The 20189-nt window shown below is 48.6% G+C and overlaps 1 protein-coding gene across 1 annotated transcript in view; it reads right to left on the bottom strand.

Moving 5' to 3' along the window:
• Nucleotides 1-11354, bottom strand: part of LOC125629832 (antigen WC1.1-like) — a 40583-nt gene extending 29229 nt beyond the window's left edge. Inside the window, 2 exon segments of the mRNA XM_075120375.1 lie at nt 5475-5789; nt 11229-11354. Coding sequence (XP_074976476.1) covers nt 5475-5789; nt 11229-11292 — 379 coding nt within the window. The 5' untranslated portion in view covers nt 11293-11354.
• Nucleotides 11355-20189: the final 8835 nt, after the last annotated feature.

The following is a 20189-nucleotide window of genomic DNA, read 5'->3' as shown; positions in this document are numbered from 1 at the left end:
ATTCTGTCAATCATGAAGCCCAGTGGAAGGTGCTGGCCAGATTTGGCTGCCCTCCAAAATCTATTAAGGGCCTAAGGCTTCTTCATGATGAGATGACTGTCACCGTTCTCTGGCCTGGAGATGGATCCTTTCATCGTCAAAACTGTGGTTAAGCAAGGAAGTTTTATTGCCGCAACCCTGTTCTCCATGTATTTAGCAGTCATTTTGGTCCTTGATAAAGACCTCCTCCCCACTGGAGTTGACATTCAATACAGAATGGATGGGCTGTTCATTAATCTTTGACATTTCTGCTCAAAGTCTAAAGTCCTCAGGGTGTGCATGACTGATCTTCAAAACGCTGATGACTGTGTCATCGTCACGCACACTGAGAATAACTTTCAGTCCACACTGGATTTTTTTGCACAAACTTACCGAAGCCTATGACTCTCGCTCCATATCAAGAAAGCTAAAGTGCTCCATCAGCCTGCTTAAGGCCTTGCACATGAGCCACCACAAATCACCATCGAGGGACAGACTTTGGAGAGAGTTGAGGACTTCTGTTACCTCGGTAGCCAACTTTCTCAAAATGCAAAAATGGACAGTGAGATCCAGCACAGGATCCAGTGAGCAACTGCTTCATTTGGGAAACTGCTCTGGCGCGTTTTCGCAGACCGTGACCTACGGGAGGAAACCAAGATCCAGGTCTATGAGACAATTGTTATTCCTACACTCCTTTATAGACGCAAAACCTGGGTGACCTATCGACAGCACCTCAAGAGTCTGGAGAGGTAACACCCACGATGCCTCTGGAAGATCCTTTGCATCAAGTGGGAAGATCACTGCACTAACACCAGCATCCTCATTGAAGCGAATGTCACCAGCATTGAAGCAATGATCCTCACTCACCAACTCCGCTGGGCTGGACATTGTGTGCGGATGCCAGACTCTCTCCTCCCAAAACAAGCCCTCTGCTCTCAGCTCACCAATGGTCAGAGATCCCGTGGTAGTCAGAGGAAACCCTACAAAGACACACTGAAAGCGTATCTCAAGAAAACTCATCACGAGCTGGGAGGAGCAAGCAACCAACCGATCTCAGTGATGCCACATCCTCCAACAGGCAGTGGCCTGCTTTGAGGAGAAGTGCCCTGCCCTCAAAGTTGAAAAGAGAGAGGGAAGGAAGGAAAGAAAAAGAACTTTCTCCCAACAGGCAGCTGACCCGTCAGGAAACATCTGTACCTACTGTGGGCAGATCTATAATTCCAGGATCGGACTCCTGAGTAAAGGACCCAGATGTAAATCTGTGGTAGAGATCATCCCGGAATGGAGGGATCGCCAATGCTGCAACCAATGAGGCTGTGGGCCTACAGACAACAGCCTCTGTCACTGTGCATCCCTGCTTCACTCCCTTGTCACCGTCCAGCCCGTGCACTGACTGAGGCAAGGACCTTGGCAGAGGAGAATGTTTTGGCAAAGTTTGGTATTAATCCAACCAGAAACGAAAAGTGAAACTGGACGAGAAGGGGTTGAGAGAGACAAAATGGCTGAGGTAATAGCTTTTATTGGACCCTCTCCTGTTGGTGAAAGAGACAAGCTTCTCAGCTTACACACAGCTCTTCTCTGTCACATCAAAAGTTTCTCTCTCTCCAACAGAAACTGGTCCAATAAAAGATATTACCTCACCCACCTTGTCTCTCTAATATCCTGGGACTAACACGTCTACAGCAACACTGCATATCAGAAGACGACTGTCACTTTTGGGAAAGTTTTCTAGTGTTCTGTCAGGTCAGCATCTCTCAAAAATCGCTTGGTGCAGAACCATCACAGCTCCCGTATGAGTTTGTTCTCAGTGATATCTAGTGCACAGGGCAGTTTGTCAACAGATGACTGGTTATTTCTGGCATAATTCTGAATGCACCCAATCTTGAGTCCTTTATTCTGTTTCTACTCAGTCTGTACAAAGCAAACTCACATTACAGTTGTGACGTTATTGACATGAACTGTGACCTAATGGATCATTGTCTAGGGGAAGGTTGTAGTTTGCTGGTTATGATTATGCTGCCTGAATGTGTGTATCATTTTTGTATTCGAAGTTATGAATATTGGCTATGTAATTATTTGATTCTAAGTTGCCTCAGTGAAGCATTTGGTCGGCTTCTGGAGAAAGGACTATTCTCAGTAAGTGCCCAATCAAGAAACACTTAACTGACAATGGACTTTGGGAGACACCAATCCACATCTGAGCTTTCCTGGGAACATTCAAACTAACATGTAAACAATGGCGTCGGCCTGCAAAAAGCTGAATCATTCATAGATGTGACTTGCCCAGGTGTCTGCAAACTCCATCTTGTGCAGGGGATTTTACACAGGAGGACAAGGTGGTTTCCAACCACAAGAGAAAGACTATATAAGCCCCCGTGGAACTACCCTGCCAGCACGGCAGGGGTTAAAGGGAACCTTTGGGCCCAGCTAGCTCCACTCCGCTGTACATGTAGCCAATGCCAGGCCTGGGGGGAGAAAAGGAGAGAGCCTGGCTCAGTTGAGGGCTGACTGGCGAAGAGGCAGGAGCTATCCGCCTCCCTACCTGAGGGGAAGGCTCACTAGCCTGCCAGCTGGGGTAGCCACCAGGGAGTAATCACTGTCTCCCCAGCCAAGGGGGACTGTGGAGGAGACCTAGGAGCCTCCAGAAACTGAGGTAACTGGGTCCCTGAAGCTAACTGGGTCACCAAACTTACAGCTTCTCCCTCTGAAGGAGCCTGAGACTGCAGCATGATACCACCCAAGATCCACAAGAAGGCGCTATGGGATGCAAGCCACCCAGCGAATAGAACTAGAGGGGCCAGGCTCCAAACAAGAAGAACAGGAATAGGAAGTAGCCCAGGACAGGGGATTTAGACTCTCTGCTGGGAGGCCTCCCCTATTCAGGGGTTGAGACATGCAGGACTATGGACTAGGACCTGGTGGAGAGAGAGAACCTAAGTTTCTTTGCCCAAAGGACTAAGACAAATTGACCTTCAAAACAAGGAGCCAGAGATTAGGGGTACAAAACATGCAGGAGCTTGGCCCTTCAAGGGCCCTGTTAAAAAGCTGAACTCTATTCCCACTGCAAACATGCAGCTCCAGCTGAAACACAAGTGTAATTTTACAAAAAGATACACAGACAGAACTTTTGTTCTGATAGCCCCTTTGTTAGTATACAGCGCTCTCCTTCTAGTGAGATTGAGAAAAGAGAAACTCCCTACTAAGCACTTGGTCGGTGGGCAGCACAAGGCATTGTGCCATTGTTATTTCCAGGTTAGGGGTTTTACATTGGTGAAGGTCGATCTGTTTTCTGCAGTTTCAAAGTCCTGACAATGGAGCTCATTTTTGTAAAGTTCCTGCCCAACCCATCTTTTTATTGTTTAAAAATACAAGGAAATGGCAGCTGTAAGCAGGGTCTGAATGAGTTCTCCCCTGACAGCTGCTGGGAGGAGGAGAGTTTGGGAAAAACTGTATTTACATGAACATACCTCCTCTGCCTAGATATCAGCAGATAGAGCCGTGTTGCTCAAAGTGATCAACTTGGCGAGTGTTGGGTTACAAATCACCTTAGTACTGAATGCAGGGGTAGCAAAATGTTGTTATCAGTGTTGTTGTCTTTACTGTATGAGTAAAGGGGAGCAGAACTGTGCTTAACCTGTCCCAAATGAGGGGGTCACCCTCAGTTGAAAAGAACTTTTTAAGTCAGGGACTTGAATGCTAGACCTCTGTGAATCTAAGAGGGGTGTGTTAGTCAGAAGGTGTGGATTCTTCCTGAGGGTTCTTGGTCTGGTTTAATCTCTTTCTTCTCATTGTTCAAAAATGGAGCTCAAGAGGTTCTATTAGAAGTTCTCTACTATGTTAAGTACTGCTTAGAGCTGAAAACACTTGAGGGGAGGAGGGTACTATTTCTGCCCAGCCTGCTTTACTAAGAGCTGACAATGACTAGGATTTGGGTGGATTCTCAGAAGACTGATATGCACGGGTGATAGTAGGGAAACCAGATGTCTAGCAGAGAGGAACAGTGGCTAGTGAGCTAACTAGCCAGAACAAGTGCTTAGATGGCAGAGCGAGCAAGGTGCCTTTTTCCCTGGCTAGAAGGTGAATTTTCACAGATGCATGTCTGAACTCTGGGTCTTCACTGACCAAGGACAACCACTGTGACTGGGGTGTGATGAGGGGGCAGAGAAAAGGAATTTTTGGTTGTGGAACTCAAGAAGATAAGGTGGAAGGCGCTGCCCCACACATGCTGGGGTGGGTGCCCTGCTCACAGTTTTATGTTTATGAATCCTGCTTGCAGCATTTTCCCTAATGAATGTCAGCTGATTTTCCTCCTTTCATTAAAAGTTTTCTTTTCTACACGCAGACTCTTCTTGCGAGTGGGGAAGTTTTGCCTCTCTAAGGCACCCATGGGCGGTGTGTAATTTTACAGATTACTGGGTGGGGGCTCAAACTGGTTCTGTGTCATATAGTTGAAAAGGAACCCCTGGATATTGAACCAAGCCCTGGTTGCTGCTGGCTCCACCTGGCAGAAGGGTGACACATACACACACCCCACACCCCCACCCGCTAACCATGTGAAGTGAATGTTGAAGTTTCTCACTGAAACACTCAAAATCCGGGAAAGGGTTGAGATTAAACCCTGCCCTGAGCTCCCATCGCCAAGGGGAGCTGCTAAAACTTTTGGAACTATAGGAAATATTCTACTTTTCCTTGTGCTATTTCAGGGGAAGATATTATTCCTACTAAATGTTAAGAAGAGAGAACTTAAAAATAAAATTTATAATGGGTCTGTAGCTGTAATGTTAACTATTCAGTTACAACAAATGCGATAATATGATATTCCTGTGCTGTGTAGGATTGAGGTATATTTTTGGCTGAGCTCTCTATTCTACTCTCCATTTACAGGGTATCAGAGATTGTGAAATTTTCTGTTACTGGTTGGTCCAAAATGTGAGAAGTAACAGAGCAGACGGGGGAGTGCTTTCGGCAAAATCTAATTCTGGCCAAGCTGGGAGAATCTGCCCATTCCTTGGTCACCCTATGAGGGTGGCGAAGGGGCTACATAGATGCCCCAGCCTCTGTACCTCTGCAGTTGGGTGTCTGGGTCTGCATTTTAGCATGAGTGTAACATTTTCGAAAGTGCCTCAATGACTTAGGACCCTACGTGACATTTTCCTTTTCCATTTTCTCTCCTATCTGCATTTTTAGACCCATTCAGAGGGAAAGGGAAAGGAACGATGTGGCACTGAACCAACTGGAAATGAGATAATGAAAATGCTTCACAGTCACACATGGGGCTCCACGGTGCCCAGTGACATGAACAGTAATAATTGCAGTTCAGTAATAATAATAATTACAGGACTTGCTCTGCTTTTTGTTCATTTCTCCTTAGGGTCACAGGCACACAACACGTTGTGGGTTCCAGCCCTTTTCTCTCAGGGGATTTGTCTTTCAGGACAGAGTTGGCTGATTCTTACCTGAACAGGTCACTCCAGCATCCTCTGTGTGATCACAATAATTCACTCCCCATCCCCTGTTCCTGCAATGCCAGAGAGCAGACTCGGTACCACGACAGGCAATGTTATCCAACCAAATTTGTCCAGATCCTGCTCCAAAATGAGCATTACGATGGACACTGACAGCAGCTCCACATTCCAACTGCTTACAGACAACCCCAGCATCTATCATGTCCCAGCCATCATCACACACCGTCCCCCACTGCTCCTGGTGTTTAACCTCCACTCTCCCGGCACAGGGGCTGCCTCCATCCACCAGCCTCAGTTCGTCGGCACCTTCAAAGAGAGACACAGAGTAGGGTCAGAGCAGCAGGGAGCCCCCTCCTCAGCATTATCACAGCAGAGTCTGTGCTCGACAGGAAGGGATCCGCGCCCAGAACCAGGAGAATGGGACATGCCCAGAGCTGCCTCATGGCGCCACCTTCTCACGTCTCAGGGCCTCGCACTCAGGGCTGTCACTGCTGCAGCTCTCCCCATTTTATCCCCACTCTGGTGGTTTGGGGAGTTTTTACCTGTCTCGTGAGAACACGATGGAAGGCGCCAACTCATGGAGTTTCCCTTATTCCAAATGGCACCATCTCCTGTGACTGTCACTGGGGCTGAAGCCAGCGAGATGGTGGGGAGATGGTCTGCAGTGGGGTAACAGGGAGGCAGGAGAGAAAGTCGGAAGGGAGGGGACAGGGATCTGAAATTGGGGCAGGAGGGAGCAGGGGAGATGGAGCACAGGGTGGTCTGGATGGGAGAGCAGGGAGCATAGGGCTGGAGTGGTTACTGAGCAGGGGGCAGGAGGGAGGAGAAGGGGGTTTAGAGAAACGGGTCTGCATGGAGAGGTGGAAAGAGGAGGGGTCTGGAGTGGGGGACAGGAGTGAGAAGTGAGGAGGGGGTGAGGAATTGGGCAGGAGGGAGAGAGGGGGAGGGGAGAGAGCAGAGAGGGGGCAGAAGGAGGCATGGGGAGAAGAGGGGTTCTAAAAAGGGGGGAAGAAGGAGGTAGGGGTGGGGAGCGGTGATCATGTGTAAGACAGGAGGGAGGGACTCTGAAGCAGTGCAGCAAGAGGGTGAGGAGGGGAGGGGTGCGGAGCAGAGGATGGGAGGGAGGGGAGGTGGCCTGGAGCAGGGGGAGATGAGGGAGAATTGGGGAGGATGGAGGAATCGGGATGGAGTGTGGGGAGTCTGGTGCTGGTAGACAGGAGGGAGGGGAGGGGTTCTGAAGCAGGGGGACAGGAGGGAGTATTGGGGAGGGGAATGGAGTCTGGAGTAGGCAGGGGATGGGATCAGGAGTGTGAGGGGCAGGAGCAAAGGAGAGAAGGGGAGGGGGCTCTAGAATGGGGGCAGTGCTTTCCCGCCTCAGGCAGAGAAGTTGCAGGGGTGGGGTGGGGGAAGCCTGGGAAGTGTTGCTGTTTGCAAATGGCTAAATCAACCCTGCCCTGTTACGGTGACATTATAGCGGATGTGAATGGTTGATGTCAATGTGAAGGTCTCCAATATCTGTAACTCGCCCCTGAACAGTAACAGAAGTTCTGTGTGCAAGTGTGAACCACGCTGCATGAATTAGCTCAGTGGCTGTCAAGCTATTTCCCAGTCAGCCCTTCGTCTGTCAGAGGAACTGAACCAGGAGGCAGAGCGAAGGCAGTGCTGGGCAATGGCCGGCAGTTCCCATCTCAGGGGTGAGGGGAGGGTAAGCGCAGACTCCAGCTGAGCAGCCAGGGGGAGTTGTGCAATCTGGGTGCATTAAATGGTGACTTTTCAGTCTGCAGTTCTCACCCCCACGCTGGCAGAGGAGTAGAGGGGGGTTCTGCAGTCCAAAGACATACTGAGTAACATGACTGGATGGTTTTTATAACCTCGTAATTTTTGTTCTGTGGAGCTTGTCATTAGAGCCTTATGCTCCCCACAGGACTTTCCTCTCCCCACCTCCCCACACATTTCCCTCTTCCACTGGTCTCTTCCCACCCGCCTCCCCTGGGCTCTTCCCCCCTCTCTTCTCCCCTTTCTATCTGGCCTCTCCGCCCTGCATATACAGGCTGCTCCTTCCCCATATGAGAAGCAGACTCTGCCCCCACTCCCTGACACTGGCTTTTCTCCCAGTAGCTCTGAGCTCCACCCCTGCCCCCAGTTGTCTCTACAGCTGTTTGCATTTCTGGGGGTTGTGGAGAGGCAAAGCTGGCTGCTGGGAGGGAGGCAGTTAACAGGGAATGTGAGGAGGGGCCACTGCCTGCCACACAATCCTGGGATATTGGCTGGGAGAACTGGTCCACAGGACAGGGTGTGAAGAGCCAGGACTGTCCCTCAGACTGGGAGCAAGTATGGGCATCGTTACAATGCCCAGGAGTTACGGCTACATGCAGAGTTCCAGTGTGAGCCCTGGAACAGGCTGGTTGCAGCTGTGGATGGCTGAGCTGGGGATACTATGTTTAAGGAGCCTCCCTGGAGCTCAGAGAACAGTGCAGTTCACACCAGTACGTGGCCAGACCATCCTGCTCCTTTAATGCCAAGGAAATACAAAACACTCACTTTGCTGCAATCCACAGGGGCTTTTATTCAGGTACAGCTCACTTCAGTGCAATCCCACAGGGAACCCATGGGGCCTGGTCTGCACTGAGAAAAATAGGGGCTTTTTTTCAATGGAGTTAACGCCGTGATATTCACTTGTGGCAGGGCCCAAGGCTGCAACACTGCTCTAGCTAAGTGCACACACAGTTCTGTTTCCCTGCACCCAGTAGAAACTAAGAACAGCCAGCAGTTTCCTTGCTCAGAAATCCCCCAGCCTGCCCCTCTAGTGAGCTCCAACTGGCTTTGTTTCTTTTCTGCTTCCAAGATCCCGGTCACAACTCCTACTGGCTTCTCCCCCCACCAGACAGAGTCTGAGACCAGTATCCTAGCCCCTGCATTGGCAACAATGGAAATCCCTGGCTTAGCTCTGCCCTGCCCATGTGCCCAGTGCCTTTGGCAGTAGCCCCCACTGTCTGCAGCTGTTTTTACTACATAAAGGATCTTGATTGCTCTGTCTGTTGAGCTTAAAAGAGAGTTCTCGCCCTGCCATTGGCTTTCATGAGGTCTGTGATTGTCTTAGGATCGAAGACTCCCCAATGGCAGCCATCAGCACCTTTCAGGATAACAATCACTTTTACAAACTGCACCTCTCATATGCTGGCTCCACTTCTGTGACCCAACTTGGAATAATGACCCCACCCAGCACTCTGAACATTGGGGAAGTTCAGATCTGGGTTTGGGAGTGAAACCTGCAGCTTTGGCCCATCCCTGATATATTCTCATTTGTTGGCCTGAACCCCACTGAATTTTACAAATTAGTTTTCCTGCACAATGTAAAGAGGTCAATAATTGTGAAACATGATCTTCTGGCAAAGATTGACCTGGCCTCTTCTTAGAGCTCAAGGAGGAGAATTGGGGCACTGAGGGAAACGGAAGAGTAGCTATATGGTGATATCCCCTTTGTTGTGAACTCCCCCACATCACTGTGTCTGTGTCATGTGAAGTAAACTCAGATTTCCAATAGAAAATAAAAAAATATAAAAGAGATGATGCACATTTCCTCAGCAATCAAATAAAAATACATTGAGCTGAGCATGTGCTTGGCATCACTATAGGACGTTATCCCACAAATAGCTGGAGAGTATTTTATGCTCCCCATGTCACTGTGGCTGCATCATGTGAAGCAGTCAAATTTCCCATAGAAAATAAAAAATATTCAGGGGATGATGCACATTTGCTCATAAATCCAACAGAAATACACTGAGCTGAACATGTGCTTGGCATCACTATATGACACCATCCCACAATCGTGCAGCAATTCATCCCTCGCGTGGTAATAATTGTCCGTCCCCTGCAATGTCAGTCTGATCAGCAGAAGTCACCCCAGAATTCCATGCTTTCTGGTCATGTACCGCTGTGTCATGGGCTCTAATCCCCGCACATTATATAGGAACTTCTTGGGAATCTGAAATATAAACTCCAAGTCACCTGCTAGATGGTTGGTTTTGTCAGGATTTTCTGGGTTCCAGCCCCCTACTCACCGCACAGTTACTGAGCTGTCTGTGAAATATACATCAGGGCAGGTTTTTCTCAAAGACAACAATTTAAACCGATCTTGCTGATTATCAAGGTCAGGGTCAGTTTCTCAGGCTGGCGCAGCAGCACATCGGGTTCCCATGAACCAGCTACTGCTGAGCAGTTCACTGCCCTGCCAGACACATGGATCATTCTTGTGCTGCTAACACCAGCCCAGCAGGTTCCAATCACTGTATTATTTGAATCATATCTGGGTCCCACATTCAATTTGAATCCTATTGCTGATCAGTTTTGGAGTCTTTGGGCCAGATTCACTCCCTAAGACGCACCAGCACATTCTGATGTACCTCATGATCTGCTCCCCCCTCCCGCATTGCTGTTAAATCTTCCTGGAGCTGGGACACTGTGTAGCAAGGAGCCTGCAGCCCCCTCTGTGCTGGAGGAATGAGAGCAGCCCTGAAACTGGGCAGGGGCGGCCTTGAGGGAATGAAACCAATGTAGCCGTGAGAGGCCCTGATGCAGCACCTCTGCCATGCAGCTTGTGCCGGTCGGGCTTCTCTAGATTCCAGCGAGGATTCAAAGCTTCTCTGCTCCAGCAGAAAACCTGGGGGAGGGAAGCAGGGCTCCTGCAGGATAAATCTTCCTGCTGGCAGAGCTTCCAGTACCCCCAAGGGCACAGGGCATTGCACACTGCACCCCAACACACACAAACGCACACATTTGTGTGGGAGGAATCAGCTCTGGATTTATTTGGATAAATCCTGCTCACTTCAAAATTGCAAAACTTCTTCTGGCTTCAGTGAGTGAATGGGGGAGTGAGGAGCCAGGACTTGGCCCTTGGATTCTTGGCCCTGTTGGATTCTGGACCAAACAGACATTTCTGTTGGATCCCAAATTATGGATGTATTTATTGGGATTAAAATTACTAAAGCGATGCCCAGCCAAGGCTCTAGGCATGCGGACGGTATGGATAACACTCAAATCCCTGCAGCATGAAGTGACCATTTCAACCGGAACTCAGCCAGACAGACACGCACAGAAACTTCTTCCCACCCTTTTCTCATTATGTGACGCACGGCCTGGGTCCTTCCCACCTGCACCCCCAAACAAGTGTCTGTTGCAGTGTGCCCAGAAGGTCACCAGATTTGGGCTATTTTGGCCCAAAGGGGACAACAAGTTTCAAAGTCCTGGAGGCCTCACAGACAGCACCCTGCCAGCCACCCCTCTCCTTTATAAAAAGGGGGAACCAGCTTAGGTGCCCCCGCTAACCAGAGCTGTGGCAGTACGTCACGGGGAGAGAGGTGATCTCTCAGGGAGGCTGGTCCCAGACCATTCAGGACTTTATAAATCATCACCAACACCTTAACCTCCACCGAGAGATGGGCAGCTAGTGCAGACCCTCCAGCACGGCTGTAACATGCTCCCAGCAAGATGTGCTGATCAGTGAGTCGCTGCTATTTGCACCAGCTCCGTTCTCTGAATGGTTCTAAGGTACAGCCCCACATTAGGGTCATTTGAATAGTCCAATCTCAAGGTTACAAACATTTTGATAACAGTGGCAAGGTCTAATCCCAAAAGGAAAAGTCATAACGTCCAAGCCAGGTACCGATGGTAAAAAGTTGACAGTAAAAGTTACCACCCTCGTTCCAGTTAACCCAGCTCCCCTGGTGAAACACTAAGGAGACTTACCTGCAATGTCATGAATTGTGAGGAGAAGAAGCCACAGCACCAGAGTGGAGAGATGTCCCTTCATTGCCAGCCTGACTTGCTGTCCCCCCACTCACTGCACTGGCTGCCCCTAAACACCTGCCAGGACTCCTCTGTATCTGACAAGTGACAACAAAGCAGGGGAAGGGAAATATATAGATTCAGAGACTGGCATCAGCTGCGGGAAGGAACCAATAGCAAACCCATCTGCCTTTTTAGTTATTATCAGTGGTTTTATCTGTGACTTTATGCAGCTAAAACATCCAATAAAACTCGAAAGCAACAAATATCACCATATATGAGTGATGAGCCCCCTCCTGATGTCAGGTTTACCACAGCCTCAGATCATCGGGTAACCCCCAATCTCCGGAGCCGGAAGGAAAAGTTCTGCACAAACTGTAGCCATGCTGTTTCTCGCCCTGATAGATTCTATATCATATTAAACATGAACTGAGAGACATTAGAGGCTGGTTATTTTATAAACTAGGAAAGAAATCTCTTGTGCCAAAGGTGATCATTACAAGACCAATTCCCAGTATAGGACATGTCCAATTACAGACAAGGGCAACTCACTAGAACCAGGTTGTGTTGCTCAGTTCAGCTTTATAGAAGAATAATTACTCAGCAGCATCTGAAATATTGACAGTTCTTCCACTAATAGGCTTTGGGGCAGGGGTGAAAGTGGGCCGGTACAACATACCAGTAAAAATTGGCTGCCGGTAGCAGCCCGTACACAGATGATGTTAAAGTGCTGCCATGGCAGCGCTTTAACATCATTGCCCCCCCACCCAGGCTGCCAATGAGGGGCACAAAAGGGGCAGCTGCCCCGGGGCCAGCAATTTAAAATTGAAATCACCGACGGAGCCCCGGGCAGCACAGGCCAGGGAGCGCGGATGGGCTGGCTGGGGGAGGCTGACTCCCAGCCCCGCCCCTTCTGCCCAAGGCCCCGTCCTTTCCAGGGGCCCAGAGTCAGGCCCCTGTACTGGTAAGTGCTTAATGTTACTTTCACCCTGGCCTTGGGGTTTCCTGTCTAGACCATGATTCTTAGTGGTAGAGGCAGAGCATAGGGCTTCCTGAGTAGGCCATGACCCTCTCTTGCAGTAGCAGGAGGTCCTGCACACACCATGCCCATCAGTGCTATCAGCAGCAGGAGGGCTCCTTGGAAACAAGCTTACTTGATTCATGGGACACAGACAATTCAAGGAACAGACACAAGGCAAGGGAATAGCACAGAATAATGACTGGCTGGCACCACACCTACCTCCTGCTCTTCCTCAAGAGAATTGTTACAAATACTTGGATTAAGGGAAACGTCTTTAACTTTTTACCTTTGCATTTTCTCCCCTGCTGCCCTATCTATATGGAGAAAACTCCCTGAGAAAATCTCTGGAACCAACACCTGATCCTCCTTTGAATCCCTCCTTGAGACTCTGTTCTGTTGTGATTCCGGAAAAACACTTGGCAGGGGAGGTGTTTATGTGCCTCTTCCCCTTCCTTCTGTCTCCTTATTTTTAAGAAATTCTGTGCCCCAATCCTTCCATTCCCCCTCACTCTCCCCTCCCACTACTTAAACAAACAGTAATGACAAAAAGGAAATTGCACCAAAGTGGTATAAGGGGTCTACCGTCAATCAAACATTAACCCCGCCCCTTTACCCTTAAGTCCCGCCCACCTGTCACCAAAAGTCCTGCTTATGGGGTATTACCTCCGGGGTCAATCTGGACAGATGACCAGGAGCCAGGTCTGTCATGTGACCCCTCTAAGAACTCCTCCCACTGCCCTCTACCAATCAGAATGGTTTTTGCCCTGGTAGGACTCCTCCAAGAGGTGATTTGACCAATCAAGGGGAGTTCCAGGGAGGGTTGACCCATCCAGAAGTGGGTCGTGTGATGCCCTCTAACAACTCCGCCCACTGCTCTCTACCAATCAGAATGGGTTTCAGCTGCTGGGGACCACCCCCGAGAGGATATTTGACCTATCGGGGGAGTTCTGGGGCAGGGTGACCCATTTAGGTTGCCTCCCTCATTCATTAAGGGGCCCACACTTTCCTGTGACTTTAATTTTCCTGATATCTGCTGGGAGAGCAATACAGCGGTGCATAGACAATCCAGGAAGTTTTTGGAAAGCATAGGGGACAATTTCCTAGTGCAAGTGCTAGAGGAGCCAACTAGGGGGGGAGCTTTTCTTGACCTGCTGCTCACAAACCGGGAAGAATTAGTAGGGGAAGCAAAAGTGGATGGGAATCTGGGAGGCAGTGACCATGAGTTGGTTGAGTTCAGGATCCTGACACAGGGAAGAATGGTAATCAGCAGGATACGGACCCTGGACTTCAGGAAAGCACACTTCGACTCCCTCAGAGAACAGATGGGTAGGATCCCCTGGGGGACTAACATGAAGGGGAAAGGAGTCCAGGAGAGCTGGCTGTATTTCAAGGAATCCCTGTTGAGGTTACAGGACAAACCATCCCGATGTGTCGAAAGAATAGTAAATATGGCAGGCGACCAGCTTGGCTTAACAGTGAAATCCTTGCGTATCTTAAACATAAAAAAGAAGCTTACAAGAAGTGGAAGATTGGACAAATGACCAGAGAAGAGTATAAAAATATTGCTCGGGCATGTAGGAATGAAATCAGGAGGGCCAAATCTCACCTGGAGCTGCAGCTAGCGAGAGATGTCAAGAGTAACAAGAAGAGTTTCTTCAGGTATGTTGGCAACAAGAAGAAAGCCAAGGAAAGTGTGGGCCCCTTACTGAATGAGGGAGGCAAACTAGTGACAGAGGATGTGGAAAAAGCTAATGTACTCAATGCTTTTTTTGCCTCTGTTTTCACTAACAAGGTCAGGTCCCAGACTGCTGCGCTGGGCATCACAAAATGGGGAAGAGATGGCCAGCCCTCTGTGGAGAAAGAGGTGGTTAGGGACTATTTAGAAAAGCTGGACGTGCACAAGTCCATGGGCCGGACGAGTTGCATCCGAGAGTGCTGAAGGAATTGGCAGCTGTGATTGCAGAGCCATTGGCCATTATCTTTGAAAACTCGTGGTGAACGGGGGAAGTCCCGAATGACTGGAAAAAGGCTAATGTAGTGCCAATCTTTAAAAAAGGGAAGAAGGAGGATCCTGGGAACTACAGGCCAGTCAGCCTCACCTCAGTCCCCGGAAAAATCATGGAACAGGTCCTCAAAGAATCAATCCTGAAGCACTTACATGAGAGGAAAGTGATCAGGAACAGCCAGCATGGATTCACCAAGGGAAGGTCATGCCTGACTAATCTAATCGCCTTCTATGATGAGATTACTGGTTCTGTGGATGAAGGGAAAGCAGTGGATGTATTGTATCTTGACTTTAGCAATGCTTTTGACACGGTCTCCCACAGTATTCTTGTCAGCAAGTTAAAGAAGTATGGGCTGGATGAATGCTCTATAAGGTGGGTAGAAAGTTGGCTAGATTGTCGGGCTCAACGGGTAGTGATCAATGGCTCCATGTCTAGTTGGCAGCCGGTGTCAAGTGGAGTGCCCCAGGGGTCGGTCCTGGGGCCAGTTTTGTTCAACATCTTCATAAATGATCTGGAGGATGGTGTGGATTGCACTCTCAGCAAATCTGTGGATGATACTAAACTGGGAGGAGTGGTAGATACGCTGGAAGGGAGGGATAGGATACAGAAGGACCTAGACAAATTGGAGGATTGGGCCAAAAGAAATCTGATGAGGTTCAATAAGGATAAGTGCAGGGTCCTGCACTTAGGATGGAAGAACCCAATGCACAGCTACAGACTAGGGACCGAATGGCTAGGCAGCAGTTCTGCGGAAAAGGACCTAGGGGTGACAGTGGACGAGAAGCTGGATATGAGTCAGCAGTGTGCCCTTGTTGCCAAGAAGGCCAATGGCATTTTGGGATGTATAAGTAGGGGCATAGCGAGCAGATTGAGGGACGTGATCGTCCCCCTCTATTCGACATTGGTGAGGCCTCACCTGCAGTACTGTGTCCAGTTTTGGGCCCCACACTACAAGAAGGATGTAGATAAATTGGGAAGAGTCCAGCGAAGGGCAACAAAAATGATTAGGGGTCTGGAACACATGACTTATGAGGAGAGGCTGAGGGAACTGGGATTGTTTCGTCTGCGGAAGAGAAGAATGAGGGGGGATTGATAGCTGCTTTCAACTACCTGAGAGGTGGTTCCAGAGAGGATGGTTCTAGACTATTCTCAGTGGTGGAAGAGGACAGGACAAGGAGTAATGGTCTCAAGTTGCAGTGGGGGAGGTTTAGGTTGGATATTAGGAAAAACTTTTTCACTAGGAGGGTGGTGAAACACTGGAATGCGTAGCCTAGGGAGGTGGTGGAATCTCCTTCCTTAGAAGTTTTTAAGGTCAGGCTTGACAAAGCCCTGGCTGGGATGATTTAATGGGGGATGGGTCCTGCTTTTGAGCAGGGGGTTGGACTAGATGACCTCCTGGGGTCCCTTCCAACCCTGATATTCTATGATTCTATGATTCTATGATCTGGAAGTGGTTTGTGTGACCCCTCTAAGAACTCTCCCCACCACCCTCTACCAATTGGGATGGGTTTTGTCAACAGAGGACCACAACAAGAACAGATTTGATCAAAATAGGGTAGGTTCCAGGGCAGAATGAACTGCCCAGCAGAGGGTCATATGACCTCTCTAAGAACTCCTCCCACCACCCTCTGCCAATCAGAGTGCAGCACCACCACCCCATAAGTCCCAGCCCTGGGCAGAAGAGGCCATCCCTTACTAAGAATGTGTGTTGTAGAAATCGTGGAAATGCTGAGAGGAAACATGGACTCCTTCACCACCCCCATGAAAACTTTGGACTTTGTTTTAGCACCAAGGGCCTTCGACCATCCGCAAAGAAAGCGCTACATCAGCGAGAGTTCCGAGGAGGAGGAGGGAGCAGCCAATGGGAGCCCTTTGGCCCAGCCATTGATGGGTACACCAGAACCTGACCCCGAAACCCAGCTGCTCATGAGACCCCCCGATAAGTGTGCTGGCCTCTCGTCGTCCACCCCCTTGGAGGAGGAAGGCAAACGCAGCTCAGAGGAGTCAACGGCGGACAAGGTGAACAGAAAAGACATCGCTCAGGTAAATGAACAATTTAGAAGTAACATTAGAGGGTTTGTGTGTGTGTGTATGTGTGTAATGGGGTTAGAAACTGGTGTTGTGTAAATCTAAAAACAAGCAGTGGGAACTTAAACTTGTTTCTTTTCTGAAAGTTCCTCGACAGCTTGACGATGCCTTTCTAGAGGCCCTGGAGGCCCTGGACAGTGTTGCATCAAACAATGAAGATGGCCTTGTTTTTGCTCAACACCAGTACAAATTGTTAAAGAGGACTCCGAGCATGACGGCTATGAGGAGTTTAAGAGGAGGCTTGGCATGGAACTAACTGAGCCAGTGCCATGTCATAAGCATAAAAAAGTCATACTTTTCTTGTACGCATTGCAGTTTATGCTGTCCTTAATCACTGTCTTAGGGAAAGATTTTCGAAGACTGTGAGAGCTGTGTTATAGACGTGCTAGGCCAGCAGCACCAGGACTGTGTAGCCTGGACTTCAATGGATATCAACTGCAAGCTCCGGGGCTTGTGTGCTGAGCTGTGTTTGGAAAGCTTCTTAAACACTGTTATTGCCATAGGTGATGCTATGCAATGTCTGTGCTGAACTCAAGAATATTTAGTGCAAGGGGTGACCTTGATAAATGCTGTGCAATTCAGTGGAGACCCTGAAGTGTTTTAAAGAAAATGACCAAACTGGAAGATGCCTGCTTATAGCGTTATATTGACCATCTGGTCCGCACAAAAAGTTACAGAACCCTGCTTAAGAAATCTAAAAGGATTAAGGTAGAGAATGGTGAGGGGACATACATGCGATATAAAACTTGGTAGCTGTAAATTTTTTAAAAAATTATTGAAAAGGGCTTTGTGGCTATCTGTGTTTCTGTTAAAAGGTCTCTGTGGCCCTTGAGTGAGCTAATAGTTTTAACGGAGCATCTTGGTTTGTTTTCAAGGAGCTGTATGTCTTTTCAATAAAAAAAAAAAGTTTGTGAGAACTTAGCTCTTGTGTCTTTGTGTAAAAGAGACCCATTTACAGCAAAAAGCTGAAATGTACGTTGTAGAATGTTGTGTGTGGGAGGGGGACCCTAAAAATGTGTTTACTGTTGTAGGCGCAGCAGTGATCTGTATGCTCTCTATGACTATGCTATGTATAACCTGTATGCTCAAAAGGTCTGTTACACTCCCCCCGGCCCCTTTGTCTCCTCTCCCTCTTTGAATACCTGTGAAGTGGCTTTCCCCCTCCCCGTCTCTCCTGGAATGCTTGTGGGATTAAATGGGCTGCTGGAACAGCTGGAAGATCAGAAGAGCTCCCAGGTAGACAAGGTGCCTGGGACTCTAATTAGGCAGCGCTCCCACACCCAATGCATGGACACTGCATGGACACTGGCTTGGGTGGAGTGTGACCAACCAGACGCAGCAAAGTCATCTCTAGTTGCAGGCCATGAGGAGGAGGTTCTTAAAATGGGAAGTGTCCATGTGCTCAGGAGTGTACTCACAAGCTTGGACCTCCCGTGAAGGCCCTTCACCCAGACCGCCTGGCCAGAGGTTCGCCGTGTTGCATTGCATCGTGCCTCGGGAAGACTTACCTTCATCGCACCGTCCATTGCTGCACTGTGGAACACTTACCTTGAAGGATCCTGACATCTCCAATGCCGTGCCTGTCCTGTGAGCATGAGTATGCGGGTGTGAGTGTGACACCCCACCCCCCATCCCTTCTTTTGAGCTTAGCTATCAGTATAATAAACGTGCTGCTTTCTGCTAAATTCTGGGGGGTCATCAGTCCTCCCTAAGCTTACTAGCTGGCTCAATTTTCGGTAACATTTACAATTAAAAAAAAAAAAACCCAGGGATGGTTCAGACATGTGTTTGAGTACAAGAGAGCTGACCCACCGTATTGAACTGAATGGTTTTAACCAACTCCCCACGGAATAGCCAGGGTGACTGAGATTACCCACGCCAAATCACAAAAGGGAATGTTTGGGGCAGGGGGGTGGGGCGGGCTAAAATCCTTAAGTATCTATTAATTCAGATTTGTGGTGATCAAATCAACCTGCTAACTACAGACTTTTGAAGTCTGTTTGAAACAAAGAGTTAGGATGGTATAAAAACCTTAATTTTTTTGGAGACTGTCCTCTTTCAACAGAAACTATCTTGAATTGAATTGCTGCTGGACTGCAAGAGGAGGTATGCTCCCTGTTTTTAACTCTGAAAATATATATTATATGTAAGCAGAGTCAGAATGAGCTCTACCCTGACATCTGGTGGTGAGCTGTGGAAAAGGACTTCAGGGGCTGATCTCATTTGCATGGGCACATCCACCCTGCCTAGCATGATGGACTGCCTGCCCAAATGGTCACTTTGGCTGCTGTGGGATCCCCAGTCTCTTTGTTATTGGGGCAGGAGCAATAGAGGGTTGTTATCCTGGTTATGTGAATCAGGGACAGTAGAACTGTACTTGGCATTTTATGATGGAGGGAGTCACCCTCCACTAAGTAGTACTCGCTATGCAAGGGACATGGGTTCCAAAACCCAATGACTTGAGAGATATTGTGGATAGATAGGTGTATTTGTGATGTTCTGAAACACTGTTCTTGTCTTTTTTCCTTCCTTTTCTGCTATGTAATAATAGAATTAATTTTGACTCTCTAGGAGTCTTGTTATATGCTGTAGAGCTGAAACCATTGATACCTAGGTTTAAGCTTTAGATCTACTTTGGGATAGTGGTGCACCGGCATTCAGACTTTCCTGCTATTTGCTAAACTTGCAGAGAGCTGTGTTAAGGGGGGTGATGTCAAGATAAGTTGGAGAGCGAGTAGCAGATAGCAGGGTGTTTGGTGAACAGGCATGCAGAGAGGATAGCAGGATGGCTGGCAGAGAGGCATGTGGAGTGGATAGCAGGGTGGCTGGCAGAGAGGAGTGGACAGCAGGATGGCTGGTGGAGAGGCACACAGAGTAGAGGGGACAGCAGGATGGCTGGCAGAGAGGTGTGCAGAGTGGATAGCAGCAGAGAGGTGCAGCTGGCGGTGAAGACTGCATCAGGACCCCATGGAGAGGCGTGGTACTGGGCCATCGACCCGAGCAGCAGAACATGTAAGGTGCCCCCCATACCTCTCTCCACTTCCACCCGGGCTGGGAGGTAAACTCTGCAGATGAACTTCTGAACTCTGGAGGCTGAAACTGGTCAAGGTCAGAAACTGTGGGTGGGGTGACTTTTGGGTTGCTGGACTTCAGACTCTGAGGGGAAAAGGACACTGCCAAACATACTTGGGGTTGGGTCTTTTGCTCATGATTTGTGTTATGAATCCTGTTTGTGGTGTTTCCCCAACATAATGCCACATTGTTTCCCTCCTTTATTAAAAGGCTTTTGCTACATTCAGACTCTGTGCTTGCGAGAGGGGAAGTATTGCCTCTTTGAGGTGGGTGGTATGAAATTGTCCCAGGTCCCTGAGTGGGGGCTCGAGCTGGTTTTGCATCGTGTTATTGAAACAGAACCCCTAGATACTGAACCTGGTCCTTGTTGCTGCCAAATCAGGTGGGCAGAAGGGTTACATATATAATGACAGGTTTCAGAGGAACAGCCGTGTTAGTCTGTATTCGCAAAAAGAAAAGGAGTACTTGTGGCACCTTAGAGACTAACCAATTTATTTGAGCATGAGCTTTCGTGAGCTACAGCTCACTTCATCATATATATAATATATTATATAATATATATTATATATAATGTCACTCTTTGGCCATGCTGTCCTTACTAAATAATGGTACCTATCTTAATTGCAGTGTGATCTGTTTAGCATAGAACTAGTAACTTTAAGCTGATTTCACCACCAGGCCAAGGTGGTAAAAGCCAAAAACCATTTTTAAAGAAAGTTGTGCTTAATACTGTTA

Source organism: Caretta caretta, chromosome 1 (assembly GCF_965140235.1).
Source record: "Caretta caretta isolate rCarCar2 chromosome 1, rCarCar1.hap1, whole genome shotgun sequence".
Taxonomy (NCBI): domain Eukaryota; kingdom Metazoa; phylum Chordata; order Testudines; family Cheloniidae; genus Caretta; species Caretta caretta.
This window is presented reverse-complemented; position numbering and strand designations above follow the sequence as displayed.